A 19,855-nucleotide genomic window follows, 5' to 3' on the forward strand; every position below is an offset into this window, starting at 1 on the left:
CCCTCACCAGTGGGTTGTACAACCGTGAATCAGCACAGCCACACACTGTGCTGGCCCTGGATATGCACTGATTCCCATGGAACCAACCAGCGTCTTCATTCCAGTCAGAGGGCAGAGGGAGAGATGAAGGAGATGTTGTGCCATGCTCTCTGAAAAAGGCTCCCTCTTTGCTGCTATATGATACCTCCTAGTCAGATGGCCACGCTTAAGTGCAGGGAAGACTGAGAATATACTCTTTTTTCTGGATGTCTATCTAACAAGTACATGTACAGTGATTTGGGGAGAGTGGTGGGATGGAAATGGGACAACGAAGGGGCCTCTGCTTCAGCCTGCCATTGCCTCATAGCTTTGATTTCCTAGCTTTCTCATTGACAGCTTTTGTTTGATTTTTTTGTTTTGATTTTTCTTTCTTTAAAAAAAATATATTTTTACTAGAGGCCCGGTGCACAGATTTGTGCATCAGTGGGGACCCTCGGCATGGCCTGCAGGGATGGGGCTGAAACCAACAGTCTAATGCTGCCTGCTGCTCCTGCCTGCTGCTCCCACTCATCCCAGCCCCGCTGTGCCTGTTGCAGGCTCGCACCCAGTCATTCCCAACTGAGAGAGGCTTGCGCTGCCACAGCAGTGCTCACCAGCTATGAGCCCTGCGTCTGGCGCCCATAGGTCAGCTGAGTGGCGCTCCCACTGTGGGAGTGCACTGACTACCAGGGCCTAGCTCTTGCATTGAGCATCTGTCCCCTGGTGGTCAGAAAGCATCATAGCGACTGGTCAACTGGTCATTCAGTTGCTAGGCTTTTATATATGTAGATTGATTTCAGGGAGAGAGGGAGAGAAAGCCAGAAACATCAATGATGAGAGAGAATCATTGATTGGCTGCCTCCTGCATGACCCACACTGGGATCAAGCCCACACCCAGGCAGCATATGTCCTGACTAGAAATTGAACCCTGACCTCCTGGATCATAGGTTGATGCTCAAGCACTGATCCATGCCAGCCAGGCATGTTTTTATTTTTCTTATTTACTGATGCTTTAGGATGATTTTCCTATTTTTCTGGGGGAAAAAAAGGTCCATTTTAAAGTCAGATTTACTAGTTCTTGGATTTACTTCCAAGGCTCTTTGTCTCTCTAGATTATGGCAAAGAACCTTAGGTATGAAGTATATGGAATACAATGAAAGCTGCTTCCAAATATGAGAACAAGAACTTAATTGGTTTCAGATCAAAGACCTTTTATTCCATAGAAATGTCTTTGTCTTTTGTCTTAGAAAGCAAGGTTCACTCCTTTGAACAATACTACCTAGCAGCTTTAGAAATGCTTACTTTGTACAGTTATGCACTACACATATCTCAATTATTGCCTGTTCTATTTTTTATTCCATTTCTACCAAGTAGATTCTAGTACTCTCCCTATTTTACAAATGTGGAAAATGAAGCCCAGAAACATTAATTTTTCCCAAATCAAGCAGATTGTAACTGGCATAGCCAGAATTCAAACCTTCTTTTTGAATCTTGCTCCTTAGAAATAAAAGCTGTTTTAGATTTATGGAGACCTTCATGCTCTTATATTATAACTTACTTGATACACATGAAATTGGCCCGTACTCTTATGCCTCATCTAGATTTTGATATCATGAATATAACACAAAACATAAAAACAATTACCCAATAATTCTCCATGAAAGTTATGTTTTTATATCATTAAATGATGCTTACTGGTTACCATTATTTATCAGAGTTATGTACACTTATTCGTAGGAGAACTCTTTTCTCCCTGCTAGGAACCCAAAACTACTCTTGCTACCACTATTAGTACTACTATTACTAGTCTTACTACTTCTATATACAATTTATCGATTTACCATTTGTGAGACAACATAAATACATTGTCTAATTAGATCTGACAACAGCCCTATGTTATTTATCCTTATTTTATAGATGAGGAAACTAATATTTAAAGTAATTAACCTGTCCAAGATCTGAGGGCTAGATAAATACAAAACTTGGATTGCAATCTAGGAAGCCTAATGTCAATGCTCATATATCTAACGCCTCTACTGTACTGCCCTTCAGTCTGAAGCAAGCCTATGTATATGCAAATACTCAGAAAAGTTACTGAGAGCAAAGCAGAAATTTTATCCCATGATACGACTTGAATAGTTAGATAGTCCTAAACCACACAAAATTGAGAGTGTATGCATGTACATGATGATATAAATTCCTACTGGTAGATAATCAGATAGGATAGTTACGGGAATGCCATGTTGAAAGTAGGCAAGAACAAATTAGGAATATGTCACTTTTTTCTGATGAATTTAACAGGCTTCATTTCCTACTCTGTGAAAGAAGAATTGCGACCAGACGATTTCTAAAGTTCTTTGGCAATGGCATCCTGTGGTAGGCTTTATAAGCACTTTATTGTAAAACCATAGTCCTTCTTGGAACCCAGCATAGAATTTACATATAAAAAGATTCTGAACACATTTCCCTTATTGAATTATTGAATGAATAAAGTACAATTTTATGAGCTATTTCCATAATGGGTGGTTTGTGACTTTTATTGGAGGAGGGTAGAATGAAAGACATTCTAGCCATAACAATTAGCATAGAGATTTTTATATTTATCCATAGCCATAATCTAAAGCACATAACTACAAGACACTTGTAGAAAAGAAATGGAAAATGACAGCTTCATAAGAAGTTAGACATATTGCTGTTTAACCAGAAAGGTTGTCAATTCTTTTCAGTTTTGTAAGGAATTTTTATAAACCCATAAACCCACCGCTAATACTGATACCAGTGGAGTCCAGTCCCGTAAAAACTAAAGGTCCTTTCTTATGAAAGCAGCCGGCCCCGTATGGATGAAAGTCAGGGTAGGTTTGCCTTATTGTTTCTTTATTTCAAATAGCTCTGCCTTTTTTTCTGTCTTGCTGGTGATATCATTTTGAATGTCAGGATTCCCAAAATTAAGCGCTGCCAGCTTGAACACCTTTCAGTCCTACACTGATTCCCTGATAATACAGTAATTATCCACAGCCCTTTCTCTGCACAGCTCCACCCGCCATGCTGTGTTTAGAACACAGGAGGTGTTAATGAGGGGTTGCAAGGGCATCTATTCAGATAGATGGGTGGACTCAATATTTAAAACCATTGCTATATGCCTCGCACATAAACCTCCACTTACATGGGTCCCCTCCCCTGGAATTTAAGGCAACAGTGCAGCCTTCACCATTCCCAATGTTGCCCTTTGAGAGCATTGTTCACACCACAGATAAGCAGCTCCCCATATTTAAATTGTCTTGGTGGTGACTTCCCCCTTTAGTTTCAGATACAGCAGCCAGATACTCTTTGACAAAGAACAAGACATAGTCTCCTCCTTTTCACCTCCTTCCTACTCCCTGAGGCTCATTACTCAGTTCGTACATGTGGTTTGGTATTCAGAATCTAGTTCCTTCCCCCTGAAAACAACGTGTGCACTTTCCAAAGATGTAAGCTTCAAGAACTTAATCCTGGAGAGAAGAAAAAAATAGGTTTCCAGAGCCATCTGGAGTGTTCACAGATTCTCAGAACAAATCCCCAAAAATGTTCTGATTTACTTATTTATGACCTAGGAATCAACAGGTTTAAAAGCTGTTTAAGTGATTCTAATGGCAACCAGGTTTGAGACTTGGTATTCTCAACTAAATTTGTTGTTTCTAGGCTCATTTGGGTCAAATCTGGACATAAGCAAATATTAAAATGTATTCAGATTATTGTGACCAATATATTGGATTTAGCCTAATCTACTGTAGTATAAATTGACACTCTGACACCATGGAATTAAATATATTAAACAGGTTACATTTTTACATTTCTATTCCAGGTTACATTTTTACATTTCTATTTATCATATGGAGTTAGTAGAGGCAATGGCAATTATTCTTCTAAATTGATTATTAAGAAAGAGTAACCTAATATAAAAGAATCAATCATGGATAAACAGATGCCTAATTGTTCTGATAAAAGTTTTGCAAGTGATTTTCTATGTCATTTTGAGAAAATAATTTACTTTGTTCAACCTCAGTAATTTCTGAAGATAGAGGAAAAAAATAAATCCTTCATAGGAATAATATGAAGATTAAACATTGTAAGAAAGTTGGATTTCTAAAATCTGTCAGATCATTGAAAAGTGCCTTTTTTAATTTCTCTTGGAGATTGGACATTTTGTTACTGTGTTATGTACTGGAGAAATGCTATGAGGGGTGACATTGACCAAGGGATGAGAAATGATGGAAATTGAATCTGGAGGGAAAACAATAACCCCTTCAAAAACTGTGTAATAAGACACCAAAGAACAGAATAAATAAAAAATCCTAAGGTAAAGCTCCAGTTGAAAGGACACCAATGGCAAATTTATTTTGATATTTTCTTTTTTAAAAAAATATATTTTTATTGATTTTTTACAGAGAGGAAGGGTGAGAGATAGAGAGTTAGAAACATCGATGGGAGATAAACATCGATCAGCCACCCCCTGCACATCTCCCACTGGGGATGTGCCCGCAACCCAGGTACATGCCCTTGACCAGAATCGAATCTGGGACCCCTCAGTCCGCAGGCCGACGGTCTATCCACCGAGCCAAACCGGTTTCGGCTATTTTGATATTTTCATTTCAATTAACTGGACAGATAACTAAATGGCTTGTTTTCCAAAATCTTTTCTTTGGACTCAACCATACTAAATGACAAAAACAGAAAGATGGAGCAAAAAGGGACCTCCAAAGCCCCTGATTGTTTTAATTACAGAAAAGATAACTGCAACTCTCTCTCCTCCAATCTTTTGAGTTTGGGATCTCTGCTAGCCTGTGACAACTTCTTCCCCCAAAGCATTTAACTCCTTCAGAGCAGCTGTTTCCTGCCTTTAAATTTAGTCTTTAATGAAACCCTCTCACCTCTCCCGGATACATCCTTCTCCCACATCTTCTTCACTCTTACACAAATATTGCTCTGACCGCTTTCTAAATGAAGATGTAGCTCTTTTGTTTCCTTTTACAATGTCTCTTAATTCTTTATAATAAATATTTACAGCATACTGGGTAGATTCCCTTGGCAATGCATTGCTTCCAAACCAGCTCTTAAAATTCTCCTCCAGTTCCAGAGGGATCCCATGTGACTTCAATTAAGGGGTGAAATTGCTTCATGTTAATCGCCCACCCTTTCATGATCTGTTATTAAGACAGTTAAATATCTTTAATGGTACATTAACTAACAGAGCCATCTAACCTTTCCACTTCTTGAAAATTACAGGGGCCAAGGAAAATGTCATTAAATTGGTAGTAATAAAAAAAAAAATTAGTCATATTTTATTATTTGTTGATGAAAACTGATACAGGATGGGCGTTCTTTATAGAATGTCATTTATGAGCTTTGCTAGAAACTGGAGTTATTGCCTCCATTTGGAAAACAGTTTGTCAGCAGCAACGATTGCCCCACAGTTTTCTAACCCTCTATTACAGAGCAGTATTGCCACTCAACGACTTACACCTGGTTCCCCCCATAACTACCAGAACTCTCAAATTTTAAGTGATCTTCAAGGAGCTAGCAGTAATATAAAACTAATCATTAGTAGCAGTTTATTACTTTATATTTGATTTGCATGGCTCATTGTTATTGTCAACATGCTTCCATAACCAGTGTCATTGGATAGTCACTAACACTCTGGGAGTTTGCATGTTAAGATTAGCATCCCAATTGTAAACAGAAGGAACTGAGTTTAAGAGACGTTAAATAACCCCCCTCTAGGTCCATACTGTAGCTAAAAGGCAAAACTGTGACCAAAGTTATTATCTCCATGAAACTCTGCCCAGCATCCCATGCGCTGCTGGATGAGGATTGGCTGTCGTGTGGTAATATACGGCCAGTAGTGACTTGACGACTTAATATGAGTGATTTCAGTGAAGGTAATGGGGAGTACATCTAACTGAAGTGGATTCAAGATATCACAGGAGCCCAGCCGGTGTGGCTCAGTGGTTGAGTATAAAACTATGAACTAGGAGGTCATGGTTCCATTCCTGGTCAGGGCACATGCCCAGGTTGTGGGCTTGATCTCCAGTAGGGGGCGTGCAGGAGGCAGCTGATCAATGATTCTCTCTCATCACTGATGTTTCTATCTCTTTCCCTCTCCCTTCCTCTCTGAGAAATCAATGAAAAAAATATTGTTTTTAAAAAAGCTATCACAGGAGGTAAGAAAGTGATATTCACTGACACTTTTGAAGAATTCTGTTCTGAAAGGGAATTAGAGAAATGGGGAACAAGAGGAGAGAAACATGGCAGTTACATAGTGGGATTGTTTGGGTTTTTTTAAAAATATATTTTATTGATTTTTTTTTACAGAGAGGAAGGGAGAAGGATAGAGAGTTAGAAACATCGATGAGAGAGAAGCATCGATCAGCTGCCTCCTGCACCACCACCCCCCGGCCCCACACTGGGGATGTGCCTGCAACCAAGGTACATGCCCTTGACCAGAATCGAACCTGGGACCCTTCAGTCCGCAGGCCGACGCTCCATCCAGTGAGCCAAACGAGCTAGGGCCATAGTGGAATTGTTGATTTGTTTAATGCTATTGTAAGATACTTACAGACTGATGGGAATAAAAACTGCTATTATAGGAGCGAGGGTCACTGAGTAGAGGGGATGGGGAGTGCGGGGCTAGGTTCAGATAGGAACAGGCTGCACCCACGCATGCAGCAAGTGGAAGCCAGGACATGTGTGAACAGATGTGCGCAGGTTAATAATTTTTGTGGTGGAAATATGAAAACTTTCTCTTCTTGTCTTTTCTAAGTGTAATACAGAGTAGGGTCGTTTATTGATAAAAAGGAAGAAAGAGAGGGAATGGGAAGGGAGGAAATATGGAAAGGGAGAAGGATAGGGAGAGAAAAAAAGAAGAAAAGCAAGGGACAAAGAAACAAGGCAGGCCTATTACCTGAGTATGAGGAGGGTTTGAGGTGCTTTTGGAAGTCTGAAAGCAAAGAGAAGGTATGAGATAGTCACTTGGGAAGAATGGGAGTGGCAGTTGGCTAGACAAATGTAGTAGGATTCCAGAGTGTGCTGAGAACCCAGGCCCATGAGATTTAGGGTCAAGAGTTTAACATGAGACCAGTCAGAAAAGTTTTATGTTTTTTTCCAGGCACACTAACTATTGGACTATGAGCTTAGAACAGGAACCCTGGAATTAATTACACATTAATTTGAGTGCTGATTCCACCCTGTGTCAGTATACTACTAAGAACAAACTATTGTTTTTGTTCTTCAGGTTCCTCAATTTGCCAAAGGGACCAATAATTTCTCTACCTTTTAAGGTCATTTAAAATAACCATAGTGTATATAAAGTGCAGATATATAATATGTGCTCAAATAATATTAGCTATGATTATGAGGGCAGCAGGTACCTGGCCCCTGGTTTATTATAGTTGCCTGATTAATAAATAACAGCAACCACTGAATTTAACTTTTTTTCAAACTTTTAAGAAAGGCATTATTTTAGTTTAAGCTTTCCAGGAGACATTTTTGATAACTGAAATAAAATTGATTGTTGAATATTAAAAGTTGCAAACAGGGAATATGAACTATTACAATGGCAAGGGATGCCTGCATATTCTGATAACTGCGCTTGCAACAGAGGAACCAGTGAAAGGATATAAAAAGAAAAATATTAAATGGAAAGCTTGCCTTGGAAACACCCATACCTAATCTTACAAAGATAGGATGGATTTTATTGTTAACAAGACTTCAAAGCCCAACAATATATGTTTGGGATTTTTTCTTTCCTAATGGCACAGTCTTGCATTTAAAAATAAAGCAAAAATAGAGCAAACAGCATGTATTGTTACAAAATTCATAGTTTATGGTCTTGTTAGGTTAGTGTAGCATTTTATTTGTGATACCAGGACTGCAGGGATTGCTACAGACATGCGGCCTGTGCATCTCAGGCAGTTGTGAAAATGACAACCTTTGTTGTCAAGTCACAAGGTGACTGGTGTCCACCATACAGGCATGTTCTGCTCATGTTAACGGTTGAACTGGGGTTTCTGCTATGTGTTAAAGTAATACATGATGTGGACTGTTGTTAGAAACCTGCACTTGCCTTGTGTCTGCAAATGAGCAAGAATCCTCTCTCATCAAATCTCTCTACCTCATTTTTACTCCAAAATCTGAGGTGAACCCTTTGGCTTCAATGTACTATGGATCAAGAAAAGTCAAAAGAGGAATAAAAGGAAATATCTAGGAGAAGAGGAAGAGTGGGGAGAAAGAGGGGAGAGGAGTAAGAGGATGGGAAAGAAGAGGAAGAAATTGAAACATATATCAGAATAGAAAAAAAAATATATAGGAAGAAAACTTATTTGAAGAAAGGGTATTAAAACCCAATCAGAAATACTTCCCTTTTCAGGACATTATCTCCTTTACCCCTTATCTAAAACTATTATGATACCACATATGCAAGAGGAACAGTGATATTTATCTCAAAAATATCCTGTGGGGTAAAAAACAAAGTATTTTTTCTACATTAAAGAGAAAAGTGGGCAAGAAACGGGATCAAAGACAACCCTGAAGGGCCAGATGAAAGAGTGGTAACATTGTTCATCGTTCAGGTATTGTATCATCAGGACAGTGACTAATCTCCAAATTTGTTGGAAAATAGTGTAAAATGACATCAGAGAGAAACCCATTTAGAAAGTAATTCCATACCCACTGCTAGCGTTAAATCATGCCCACTGAAAATAAAATCTGTATCAAAAACTAGCCTACAAGGTTCTGAATGAGGCAGGATTAGGCAGTAGCATCCAAAGTTGCCCAAATCAGAGGATTTGTTTCCAGCTGTTGTAGCTGGTGGCACTGAATCTGAGTTTCTGTTAACAGGATTGGGTGCTGGGAGGACAAGAAAGATATGGAGTTGGATTATTTTGTTTGCTTGTTTTTAAACTTAATTTAAAGTCTGGAAAATATTCCTCATCAAATGAAACTAGAATATCAGACTTCGATATCACAGCTATAGTGGATCAGAGTGTATAAAGCAGATGGAATCAGAACATATTCAAGAACAAAGTATTTAAAAAAAACCAAAAAACCTAGAGATTCCTAAAGATATATATATATATATATATATATATATATATATATATATTCCTTATGAAATAATAATTTGATAGAAAGTGATAGGAAAGACCTGTCTTTAAGCTTCACTGTACTATGAACTACTAGGGTTCTTTGCAATTAATAATAAGATCCTGATTATTAGGAAGAGAAAAACTTAGTCTTGCATGGGATAGGAATGCTTTGAGGAGCACAATTTCAGAGAGATAGACTTATAGAACTATTGGTGATCAGAACCTAGACAGTATCCTAGACATGCTTCTTAAAGGTTTCCCCAAAATGCTTGGTATTAGTACATGATTGGAAATTAATTCCATAACTTCAAATTCTAACTGGTAGCTGTTTAAAATTGTGATTAGTGTTTACTGTACAGTAAAGTATGTTATTCTCACATGTGGGATTGGTAACTCTTGATTTATCATTTGTTGTTTAGTTTTCTTAAGTGCTTAAAATAAGCTCCCTACAAAACAAAAGGATAACTCTTCTCAACATGTCAATTAGCTTGACTGAGCGAACCCCACTTTCAATTGCAGTCAAAACTATAGTACTTGGAGTATATTAAATATCTAATAAAAGAGAAACATGGTAATTGGCATACAACCGCTACCCTTCCCATTGGCTAATCAGGGAAATATGCAAACTAACTGTCAGCCAAGATGGTGGCTGGCAGCCAGGCAGCTTGAAACTAACATGAGGCTTGCTTGCTTCAGTGATGGAGGACTCCAACGTTCCCTGCCTGCCCCTGCAGGCCTCTGAGCTGCAAGCAACTATGTAACAAACATAGAAGCTAAACAAAACCCCAGAAACCTGCCAGGCTTCAGCCAGCAGGATCGCAACATTGTAAGCAAAGGCCAGAAACCTACTTTCAGCAGCGGAGGCCTAAGAGCTGGAGCCAAGCTTCAAAGCTAAAGCTGGCCCAGAATAAAAAAGAAAAAAAAAGAAAAAAAGGAGCAGTTGGGAGCTTCAGTCACCCCCAGCCTGAAAACAGCCTTCAGCTCCTCACCCAGGCTGGCCAGGCACCCCAGTGGGGACCCCCACCCTGAAGGATGTGTGACCAGCTGCAAACAGCCATCATCCCCTCACCCAGGCTGGCCAGGCACCCCAGTGGGGACCCCCACCCTGATCCAGGACACCCTTCAGGGCAAACCAGCCAGCACCCACCCAAGCGCCAGCCCTCTACCCTATATAGTTAAAGGGTAATATGCCTCCCAGCACCGGGATCAGCAGAGCTGCGAGGCCTCCCGGCACCGGGATCAGCGTGACAGGGGGCAGTGACCAAACCCCCTGATCGCCCTGCGGCTCTGTGTGTGACAGGGAGCGGCGCCCCAACCGCCCCCCCCCCCCACGGGCCCTGCTCTGTTGTGTGACGGGGTAGAGCCATAACCTATAACCTCCCCATCGGCCCTGCCCTGAGTGTGAGAGTGGCGGCACCCCAACCCCCTGATCGGCCCTGCTCTGTGGGTGATAGAGGGCGGTGCCCCAACCCCCTGATGGGCCCTGCTCTGTGCATGACAGGGGGTGGCACCGCAACCTCCCCATCGACCCTGCCTTGAGTGTGACAGGGGATGGTGCCCCAACCCCCCAGTCGGCCCTACCCTGAGTGTGACTGAGGGTGGAATCACAACCTCCCGATCGCCCTGCTCTGTGTATGACAGGGGGTGGTGCCCCAACTCCCTAATAGGCCCTGCTCTGAGCCCGACCAGGGGCTGCACCTAGGTATTGGGCCTGCCCTCTGCCACCAGGGAGCAGGCCTAAGCCAGCAGGGCGTTATCTCCTGAGGGGTCCCAGACTGCGAGAGGGCACAGGCCGGGCTGAGGGACCCCCCTCCCCCCGAGTGCACAAATTTTTGTGCACCGGGCCTCTAGTTATCTATATTAGATAAACAGCTTTTCTCATATGTATTGGTACCTCAGCCAGGTTTGTTCCTAAAACATAAGATTGTGTTCACAGGACATCAGAACAACTCATGAAATTTTCAAATACTCCCAACCTTTTCCTATGGATTCCATGCAGTAAGATTCAGCTTGACAGATTCTTCTTGACTAATCTGACTGGCTGTATTCATATCGTGCAAACATAGTTAGATATTTTTCTAGATAAAGAGATTGACTAAATAGATTCCCCCCTATGCACTCATATGCTTGATGGACATATTATTAACTCTGAATTTACTATCAAATTGAAGCTGATATATATCATAATCACAGTTTCAATGGTCTAGCCAGGAATTCAGGATGTCTGACACAAATTAGCCCTGTCAGTCCTACCTCTCACCACGTCTCTATTTTACCCCATTCTGTAGCCAATGTTTTTCTTATACAACCAGCATTTCATCTCTTCGTCCTTATTTATTAGATCATTCATCTCTCTAAACCCTCTGCATCTTTTAGGATAAATCAGATAGCTTTCTTATTTACTCCTTTCCATTTAACGCTCTGCTATGGCCCTTCCTACCCTGTGTTTTGTGCACTCTCTCTCAGCTTTGAGCTCCTTGAGGGCAGGAGTCAAGAGGTCATTTCTTGCAGATGACACAGAATCAGGCAGATCGCCTGGTACAAAGTAAATATTCACCTGTTCATAGAATAAATGAACAAATTAATGCTTGAACAAATTGATCTTTGGATATTAGTTAGCAAAGAGTAATTTAAATTTGAGAAGAGAAAAAAATGAAATGTCAGTAATAGAAATAAAGTGCTGTAAGATTAGTTAAGCTGAGTTAAAAGGGTCAGTAAATGTTTTGTGAACCAGTTAATCCTATCAAAGACATCTAAGATGCCTTTAACCAAAATAAATGCTTAGGTTGTAACAAAGAATAAAAAGTATTTATTTGAACAAGGGTTTCCAATCCGGAGACACAGATTCAGGTAAATTTGCTCTAGAGAGGACAAAGAAAGTCAGGGTTTCTAAAAGCAAAAACCACAAGTACAGCTGTGATTTAGGGCCTCCATGCAAATGAAGGATGTGGCTAGTTACTAGGGATTGGTTAGGTCCAATATGTAAATGAAGGATGCAAAAACTTCAAGTGCTGTTCCCATTTAGGCCCTTGATGTATATAGATGATGCTGGCTGGTGAAAGGATTGGTTCTTTTCAAAGTGAAGAATGTAGGTGATCTGGTTGCCATGGTAAGGAGGAAGTAAAATCCATAATGCAATTTCATGGTTAGCCAAATGGTTAGACATTCATAAGTAGGACCTGCATAATGCAAAATCCTTTATAGCCTCCTGCCTTCACTTTAGTTCCCTCTACATAAATGGCTCTATCATAGCACTTTCCATTCACAACACTCTGCTTCTTCAAAGTCTTCATATGGAGGTAAAGTCCAATAAGGTCAGGAAGTTTTCTCAACCAACCTCCCCATCATATAGTGATTTATAGCTTTAGTTCTCATCAAAGTACTTCTCTTCCAGAGAACAGCAAATTCTTCTAAGATAGCACAGCCTAATAGAAATATTATGAGTTATATTAATTATTTAAAATATTCTAGTATCCACATTTAAAAAACAAAAAAGTGATATAAATTTTAATAATAAATTCAACCCAGTATATCCAAAATATGATCATTTCAATTTATAATCAGTACTAGAGGCCCAGTGCACGATTTCGTGCACTGGGGGGAGGGAGCCTTTAGCCCAGCCTGCACCCTCTCATAGTCTAGGACCCTCAGGGGATGTCCAACTGCCTTATGCGGGGATCAGGCCTAAGCTGGCAGGCGGACATCCCTCTCGCAGTCCAGGAGCCCTTGCTCCTTACTGCCCTCCTGCTTGCTGCTTCTTACCGCTCACCTCACTGCTCCTTAGTGTTGCTGCAGAGGCGGGAGAGGTTCCCACCACCACCGCTGTGCTTGCCAGCTGTGAGCCCGGCTTCTGATTGAGCGATGCTCCCCCTGTGGGAGCTCGCTGACCACCCGGGGGCAGCTTCTGCATTGAGCGTCTGCCCCCTGGTGGTCAGTGCGCATCATTGCGACCAGCCATTCTGGTGGTTCTGCCCTAACAGTCACTTATGCTTTCATTATATGGATATGCCATTATTATTGAGATATTTTTGCATGTGTGTGGTCTTTCAAATATAGGGTTTATATGTACAGCACATTTGAATTAGGATTAGCCATATTTTAAGTGCTCAATGACCACATATGGCTAAATGGCTGCTGTATTAGGCAGTGCACTCTTAGGATTTTCTCATCAGCTTCTGCTATCTTCTCCCCAGTGCTATACCCCTTCAATTTTATCTCAACTCTCTTTCATAGTACAGTCTTAAGACTAATATTTTTTACTATTTGGGAATTATTGGCTTTTCCCAGACAAATAGGACATCCCTGGCTTTAATAGTCACTTCTTTGTTTACAGCTTACACTCAGAGCATTGTTTTTTTTTTTGTTTTTTTTTTTAAATATATTTTATTGATTTTTTACAGAGAGGAAAGGAGAGAGATAGAGAGTTAGAAACATCGATGAGAGAGAATCATCGATCAGCTGCCTCCTGCACATCTCCCACTGGGGATATGCCTGCAACCCAGGTACATGCCCTTGACCGGAATCGAACCTGGGACCTCTCAGTCCGCAGGCCGACGCTCTATCCACTGAGCCAAACCGGTTTCGGCTCAGAGCATTGTTTTTAAACTATGTGTGATTTTTTTAATTATATGTAATTATTAATTGTGTTGTATAAAATGTACACAACACAAAATTTACCATTTTAAGTGTACATTTCAGTGCCATTAAGCACATTTACATTGCTCTACAGCTATTGCTACCATCCATCTCTAAAACTTTTTCATATTTCCAAACTGAAACTCTGTACCCATTAAATATTAACTTCTCATTCTCCCTTCTTCCAGCTCCTGGCCACCATTATTCTACTTTCTGTTTCTATGAATTTAAGTACTGTAGGTATCTCACTTAAATAGAATTATAAATTATTTGTCGTTTTGTATCTAGTTTATTTCACTTAGTGTAATGTCCTCAAGGTTCATCCATGCTTGTGTCAGAATTACCTTTAAGGCTGTACAGTATTTCACTGTATGTATACATCACATTTTGTTTATTCATTCATCCATTGATGGATGCTTTGTCTGATCCCATTTTTTGGCTATTTTAAGTAATGCTGCTATGAACATGGGTATGCAAATATCTGTTCATGTCTCTACTTTTCATTTGTTTTTGTTACATATCCAGAGGTAGAATTTTTGGATTATATGGTAATTCTAATTCAATGTTTAATTTTTTGAATAATCACCATATTGTTTCCTACAATGGCTGAGCATTTTCTATTCCTACCAGCAATGTACAAAAGTTCCAGTTTCTTCACATATTTGCCAACACTTATTTCTGGTTTTTTTTGTTTGTTTGTTTTTAGTTTTTGTAATAGCCATCCTGCATTTGTTTTTATTAGCATTTTTGGATGACATTAGTAATAGTAGAGGTAACACCAAGTTGGATATTGATTGATATATGGGTATACTAATATTATCTGATATAAAACAGTCATTTGTACATTTATTTGATGAATGGCCTTTATGCTTTTATTAACTTCTCTCAATTAGGCATTTTAAACCCTACATTCTTATTGTCTTGGTCACTACTAACCATTTGAATTCAGGGAAGTTGCTTAATTTCTTTGATATTTACAAAAACAGGAATAAAATTTTCTCATGGGCTTATTATAATTATCAAATGAGTTAATCAATTTAAAATGGCTTTAAAAACCTTTAAATAATACATATATTAAAGGGATTAAAGTTGTCTTTAAGAGATTATCATTGTGGTTTTTGAGTACATCATAGTGATTTTGGTTTACATTTTGGATTTAAAGTGTGCTTTATAGAACAGGCCTGGGGATATATGTGTTTTTACAGCCAATTAGGTGACAGAGTACTGAAAAACTGCTTCCTGACATCATGTGACTAACTTTCCAACTAAATCACTTCATTACTTCTTCCAAGTTCTCCTATGCACTAACCAGTTATAAATACATGGCTATATTTAGCACATATAAATATATGCTTTAATTTTAGAGATTTTGACACTATTTATAAGAGAAATACAGGTAAGAAACTTTAAGATTCCAGTAGAATCTTCCATAAGGATCTTCTGTCTTTTGTAAAAAAAAGACAAAAAATGTAATTACCACTTGCACCATCTTAAAATTACAGGATCAATTCTTTCTGAGTTAGTTTTCTCTGTACACTTTGCTACTTAGGTTAGGCCAAAGGCGATTAGTCCTTTAGGGATATTTGAGGACCCACTTAGTGCAGTAATTGAAATATTTTAAAATCCCATTTAAAAATACATATGTATGATTATAAGATTTTTATCCTTTATTTTGTTAATGTGGTGTACCACGTTGATTGACTTACATATTTACATATTTTACATATCCTTATACCCTGAATAAGCCACACTTGATCGTGTTATATTATCTTTTTAATGTATTATATTCTATTTGCTAGTATTTTTTAAGGACTTTTGCATCTCTATCCTCAAAGATATTGGTCTGTAATTTTATTATTTCGTGTGGTCCTTGCCAGGTTTTAGTACCAGGATAATGTTGGCCTCAATAGATGCAGAAAAAGTATTTGACAAGGTATAATATCCATTTATGATTAAAACACTCAATAAAATGGATACAGAAGGAAATTGCCTCAATATAATAAATGCCATATATGACAAACACTCAGCTAATATCATACTCAATGGTGAAAAACTGAACCTCTAAGATCAGGAACAAGACAAAGGGTCCAGCTCTAACCACTATTATTCAAGAGAGTTCAGGAAGCTCTAGCCCGAGCAGTCCAGACAGGAGAAAGAAAGAAAAGACATTCAAATTAAGAATGAAGAAGTAAATTCTCTCTCTTTTTTTTTTAGATGGCATGATTCTTAATATAGGAAAAACCCTAAAGACTCCATCAAAATAAAATTATTAGACAAATACAGTAATGTTGTAGAGTATATAATCAATATACAAAAACTTATAGTATTCCTATATACTAACGATGATATTTTAGAAAAATAAATGAAAAACAATTCCACTTGCAGGTGCAACAAAAATAATAAAATACCTAGGAATAAACTTAATAAAGCATGTGAAGGACCTACACACTGAAATCAATACATTTCTGAAAGAAATTGAAGAAGACACAAAGAAATGGAAAGATAATCGGTGTTCATGAATTGGAAGAATCAACATAGTTAAAAGGACCATATTACCTAAAGCAATATACAGACACTAGTGCCCTGGTGCTTAGTGAAAGGAAATTAATTAGAAGGTGGCCAGCGGGGTGGGACTGGGCGAGATGATGGAACAGGCCCTAGAGCCAACCTCTTGCAGTCCCTCCTCAGCCAGCCACACCTGGGGTGGTGCCACGGCTCAAAGGACATCTGCAGAGTGAGCAGGGATCCCTCCAGCATGTGGGGTCCCTCAGCCTGGCCTGTGGAAATAGGGCTGAAACTGACTCTCCAACATCCCCCGAGGGGTCCTAAATTCTGAGACGGAGGTTCTCAGGTTACACACCCCGGAATCGGGCTCCCTCCTCTCTGGTTCCGGATGTGTCACCTAAGAATCACCACTGCCAAGTCACCTCAGCTCGCAGTTCCTGAGTTGAGTGTCTGCTCCCTGGTGGTCTGTGTGCATTAGAGCTACCAGTTGGAGCGTCTGCCCCCTGGTGGTCATTACATGTCATAACTACCAGTCGTATGGTCAGATGGTCACTTAGCCTTTGTCGTATCCACTGCCCTTCCACTTCAAACCTGTTAGAATGGCTATTATCAACAACACAAGTAACAACAATAAAAATGCTATTTTTCAGATTGAAAACGTGCCTAAATTCACAGAGACAGAAAGTGGCTGAATAATCATGTGGCCCCAGGCAGTGTGGCTCCCAAATTGGTCCTCTTATCCATGTACAACATCTATTCAGTCACAGCCACGCTCTCTCAAATGCCAAGGCAAAGCCCAAGGAAAGAAGTATATTTGATTAGAAATACCATTCAAATTAGCTAAGCATTGTAGCGATGGTTCAATAAGTGGAGGTACTTAGCTGTTGTTTCTAAGTCAAGGATGAAAATAACTCCAGATATTTAAGTGAAATATTCCATATGCTCTTCTACAGTCACATATCTATCTCACAACAATATAATGAATCTTATTAAATGTGTTCAATATGCTGATCATATTTTATGAGAATAAGTATGACTTATAAAACACTGTTCTTTCTGTGTAATAATCTAGCAACAGCCATGATAATTTACAGATGAATGAGCTTCAGAGCCAGTCAGAACAATGGAGGAGAAAATGAACCGTTTATATAGATGTGAACTGAAATCACATGGTTGCATAATCACTTTTCCTATTGCTGAATAGCTAAGAAGCCATGGATTATATTCATTACCTTTGGTGAAGGAAATCTGGAGTACTTGGAAAAATTGTGTGTGTGTGTGGGGGGGTATTTTTTCTTTTCCTTTTTTTCTGACTTCTCTCCCATTATCATTTCTTACATAGGATACTCTGAAAAAGGACAATAACTATTTCAATTTACCACAACAGTGTCCTATATTTACAGTGGGGTAAGATTAGAAGCATGTATTAAGGATTTTTTTCCTACCCAAACTAAATTGCAGACTGAGGACTAAGAAACAAAATATAGTTTTCTATTCTCTAAATGTTATACCCTTAGTGTCTTCTCTAACTCTAGATGAAAATCCTGTAGTGTAGGTTAGTAGGGACTGAAGTAAGGACTGAAGCCTTATCTATAAGGGAAAAGGAATCACTCATGTATCTGCGGTTCAAGAAGACTTAAGAGGTTGTACTCATAGAATTGGAAGAGGATCACGTGTATTCATTAAATGTATCACCCAGTTAAAACTTGTTTTTACAGTGGGAAGAAGAGCTCGTGATGAGAATTGTGAATAATAAACTGTAATTTGAGATGTTTATAGAGGCCAAATTGATGCCTATAATTATAACAAGTAATTATTGCCATTTTGCTTTCCAGTGTGTATGTACAGAGAGCCATCGCTACATGAAATTGGAGAAAAACAAGGGCGTTCGAGGAAAAGTTCTGGAACACCAACCATGAATGGAGGCAAAGTTGTGAATCAAGATTCAACATAGCTGAGAACTCTTCCCTTTGTCCCTCTCTCATCCCTTCCCTTTCCCCTTCTCCTTTACCCATTTTCTTCCAATAAATCCACCCAAGGAGAGAAAAATAAAATGGCAACACAGGACCTAGTGGCTTCCAAAATCTTCCTTTGTTTAGGACAGGAAAATTGAACCCAAGCTTTCCTGTTGCAGCGTGGTAGAAAATGCACATGCACAAAGATTAGCACACATATAAGCAAGGGGAAAATAAATAAAGACTCCACAAACATTAAAGTAAATTGTGCATTTATTACTAGAGGGCTAATTGTAATGAAGACATAACTGTAATAAAGAAGAAATAAAGTTACTACCTTAAAGAAAAGGGCTTTGTAGAATTGAACTTACAAATTGATGTAATACCCTAAATAGCTTAAGCTCTTGGTAATGCTGTGATGAGTGCTTTGTTTTGATTTTGTATTTTCTTTGGGTATCTGAAATTAACACATTATTACATCCTGTTTTCAGGATGTTTTTAAACCATGATATTGAACATTTACTTATAGATTTTTAATGCCTCGAAGATATGTAATAAGGAATCACTTAACATCAAGAAAAATTTAAAAATTTATTTTTGAAGTTATTATTTAAAATTGTTTTAGACAAAGGATAGTCTTCTGTTGAATCTAATGGTATTAACAAATTTAATTTCCTTCATAAAAAGTTTCAGATTCTCTTAAGAGATTGTCATATTTTTATCAAAGATATTAACCTAGGATCTCATTTTTTTTTTTTTAGTAATTTAGATAATTTTTTTTCTAAGACTGAAGTAAATTTTTGGAATTATTTGTTATTACCATGCCTGGGCAATGATGTACAATTTACATGCTCTTACTATTTGGTCTGATTTTTGACTTTGTGGACAACTTTGAGAGTATAGGTGCATGTCTAGTTGTCTTAGAGAGAATTTTTATCATCTCTTGCAGCAGGAAAGAAGGAAGAGGAATTTTACATAAGAAAATACACCCTAGAAAATTGGTCAAACCATATTATGTCTGCCTTTGTAACTTACCAGAGTTTTATGTATACAGCATTTTCCAAGCTCTGCCATGATGTTGGGAGGCATGGCTGTGAAATTCCTAACTTACTATTTTATGAAGCAGATGGATACATATCCTTGTTTATAAGTTGAGGTGACAATAAGTGTGTTTCCTTGGGTATTTGTAATAGACTTAATTTTTCAGGGGTTTAGAGGAACAATATGGAATTGACAGCTATGGTTTCAACAGACAGGGTTGTATGGGCAGTTTAAAGTAGTAAAAAAAAAAAAAAAAAAACTCAGTGTAAGGCAAATGCATAGTTAGGAATACTGAAGTATTAGAAAATATTAGGGAAGAAATTAACATTATTCACTTGCCTTGGAAAAAAATAGATCTACTTAGTCCTACAAATCAGGAATGGTATAGAGACACCCAAATTAAAGTAAAGCAAAACAGAATGTTAGAAAAATGTATGCTGATTCATGGATATTATTGAGAAGACTTAGCATGTTACTTCTCCTGTAATTCTACTGTTTGGCATGTATTGCTCCAAATATTACTCCCTAAAATGTATACTCTTTGAAGACACTCTAGGTCCTCACTTCAATGACCTTGCCATT

The 19,855-nt window shown here is 38.7% G+C and overlaps 1 protein-coding gene across 5 annotated transcripts in view; it reads left to right on the forward strand.

Annotated features, from left to right (window-relative positions):
• FGF12 (fibroblast growth factor 12) overlaps positions 1-19,550 on the forward strand; it is a 525,903-nt gene extending 506,353 nt beyond the window's left edge. For all 5 annotated transcript variants that reach the window (XM_036352398.1, XM_036352400.1, XM_036352399.1 and 2 more), the window contains one exon: positions 18,113-19,550. In XM_036352398.1, coding sequence (XP_036208291.1) covers positions 18,113-18,231 — 119 coding nt within the window. In that variant the 3' untranslated portion in view covers positions 18,232-19,550. The remainder of the gene's footprint in view (positions 1-18,112) is intronic.
• Positions 19,551-19,855: the final 305 nt, after the last annotated feature.

This window comes from Myotis myotis, unplaced genomic scaffold (assembly GCF_014108235.1).
Source record: "Myotis myotis isolate mMyoMyo1 unplaced genomic scaffold, mMyoMyo1.p scaffold_m19_p_2, whole genome shotgun sequence".
Taxonomy (NCBI): Eukaryota; Metazoa; Chordata; class Mammalia; order Chiroptera; family Vespertilionidae; genus Myotis; species Myotis myotis.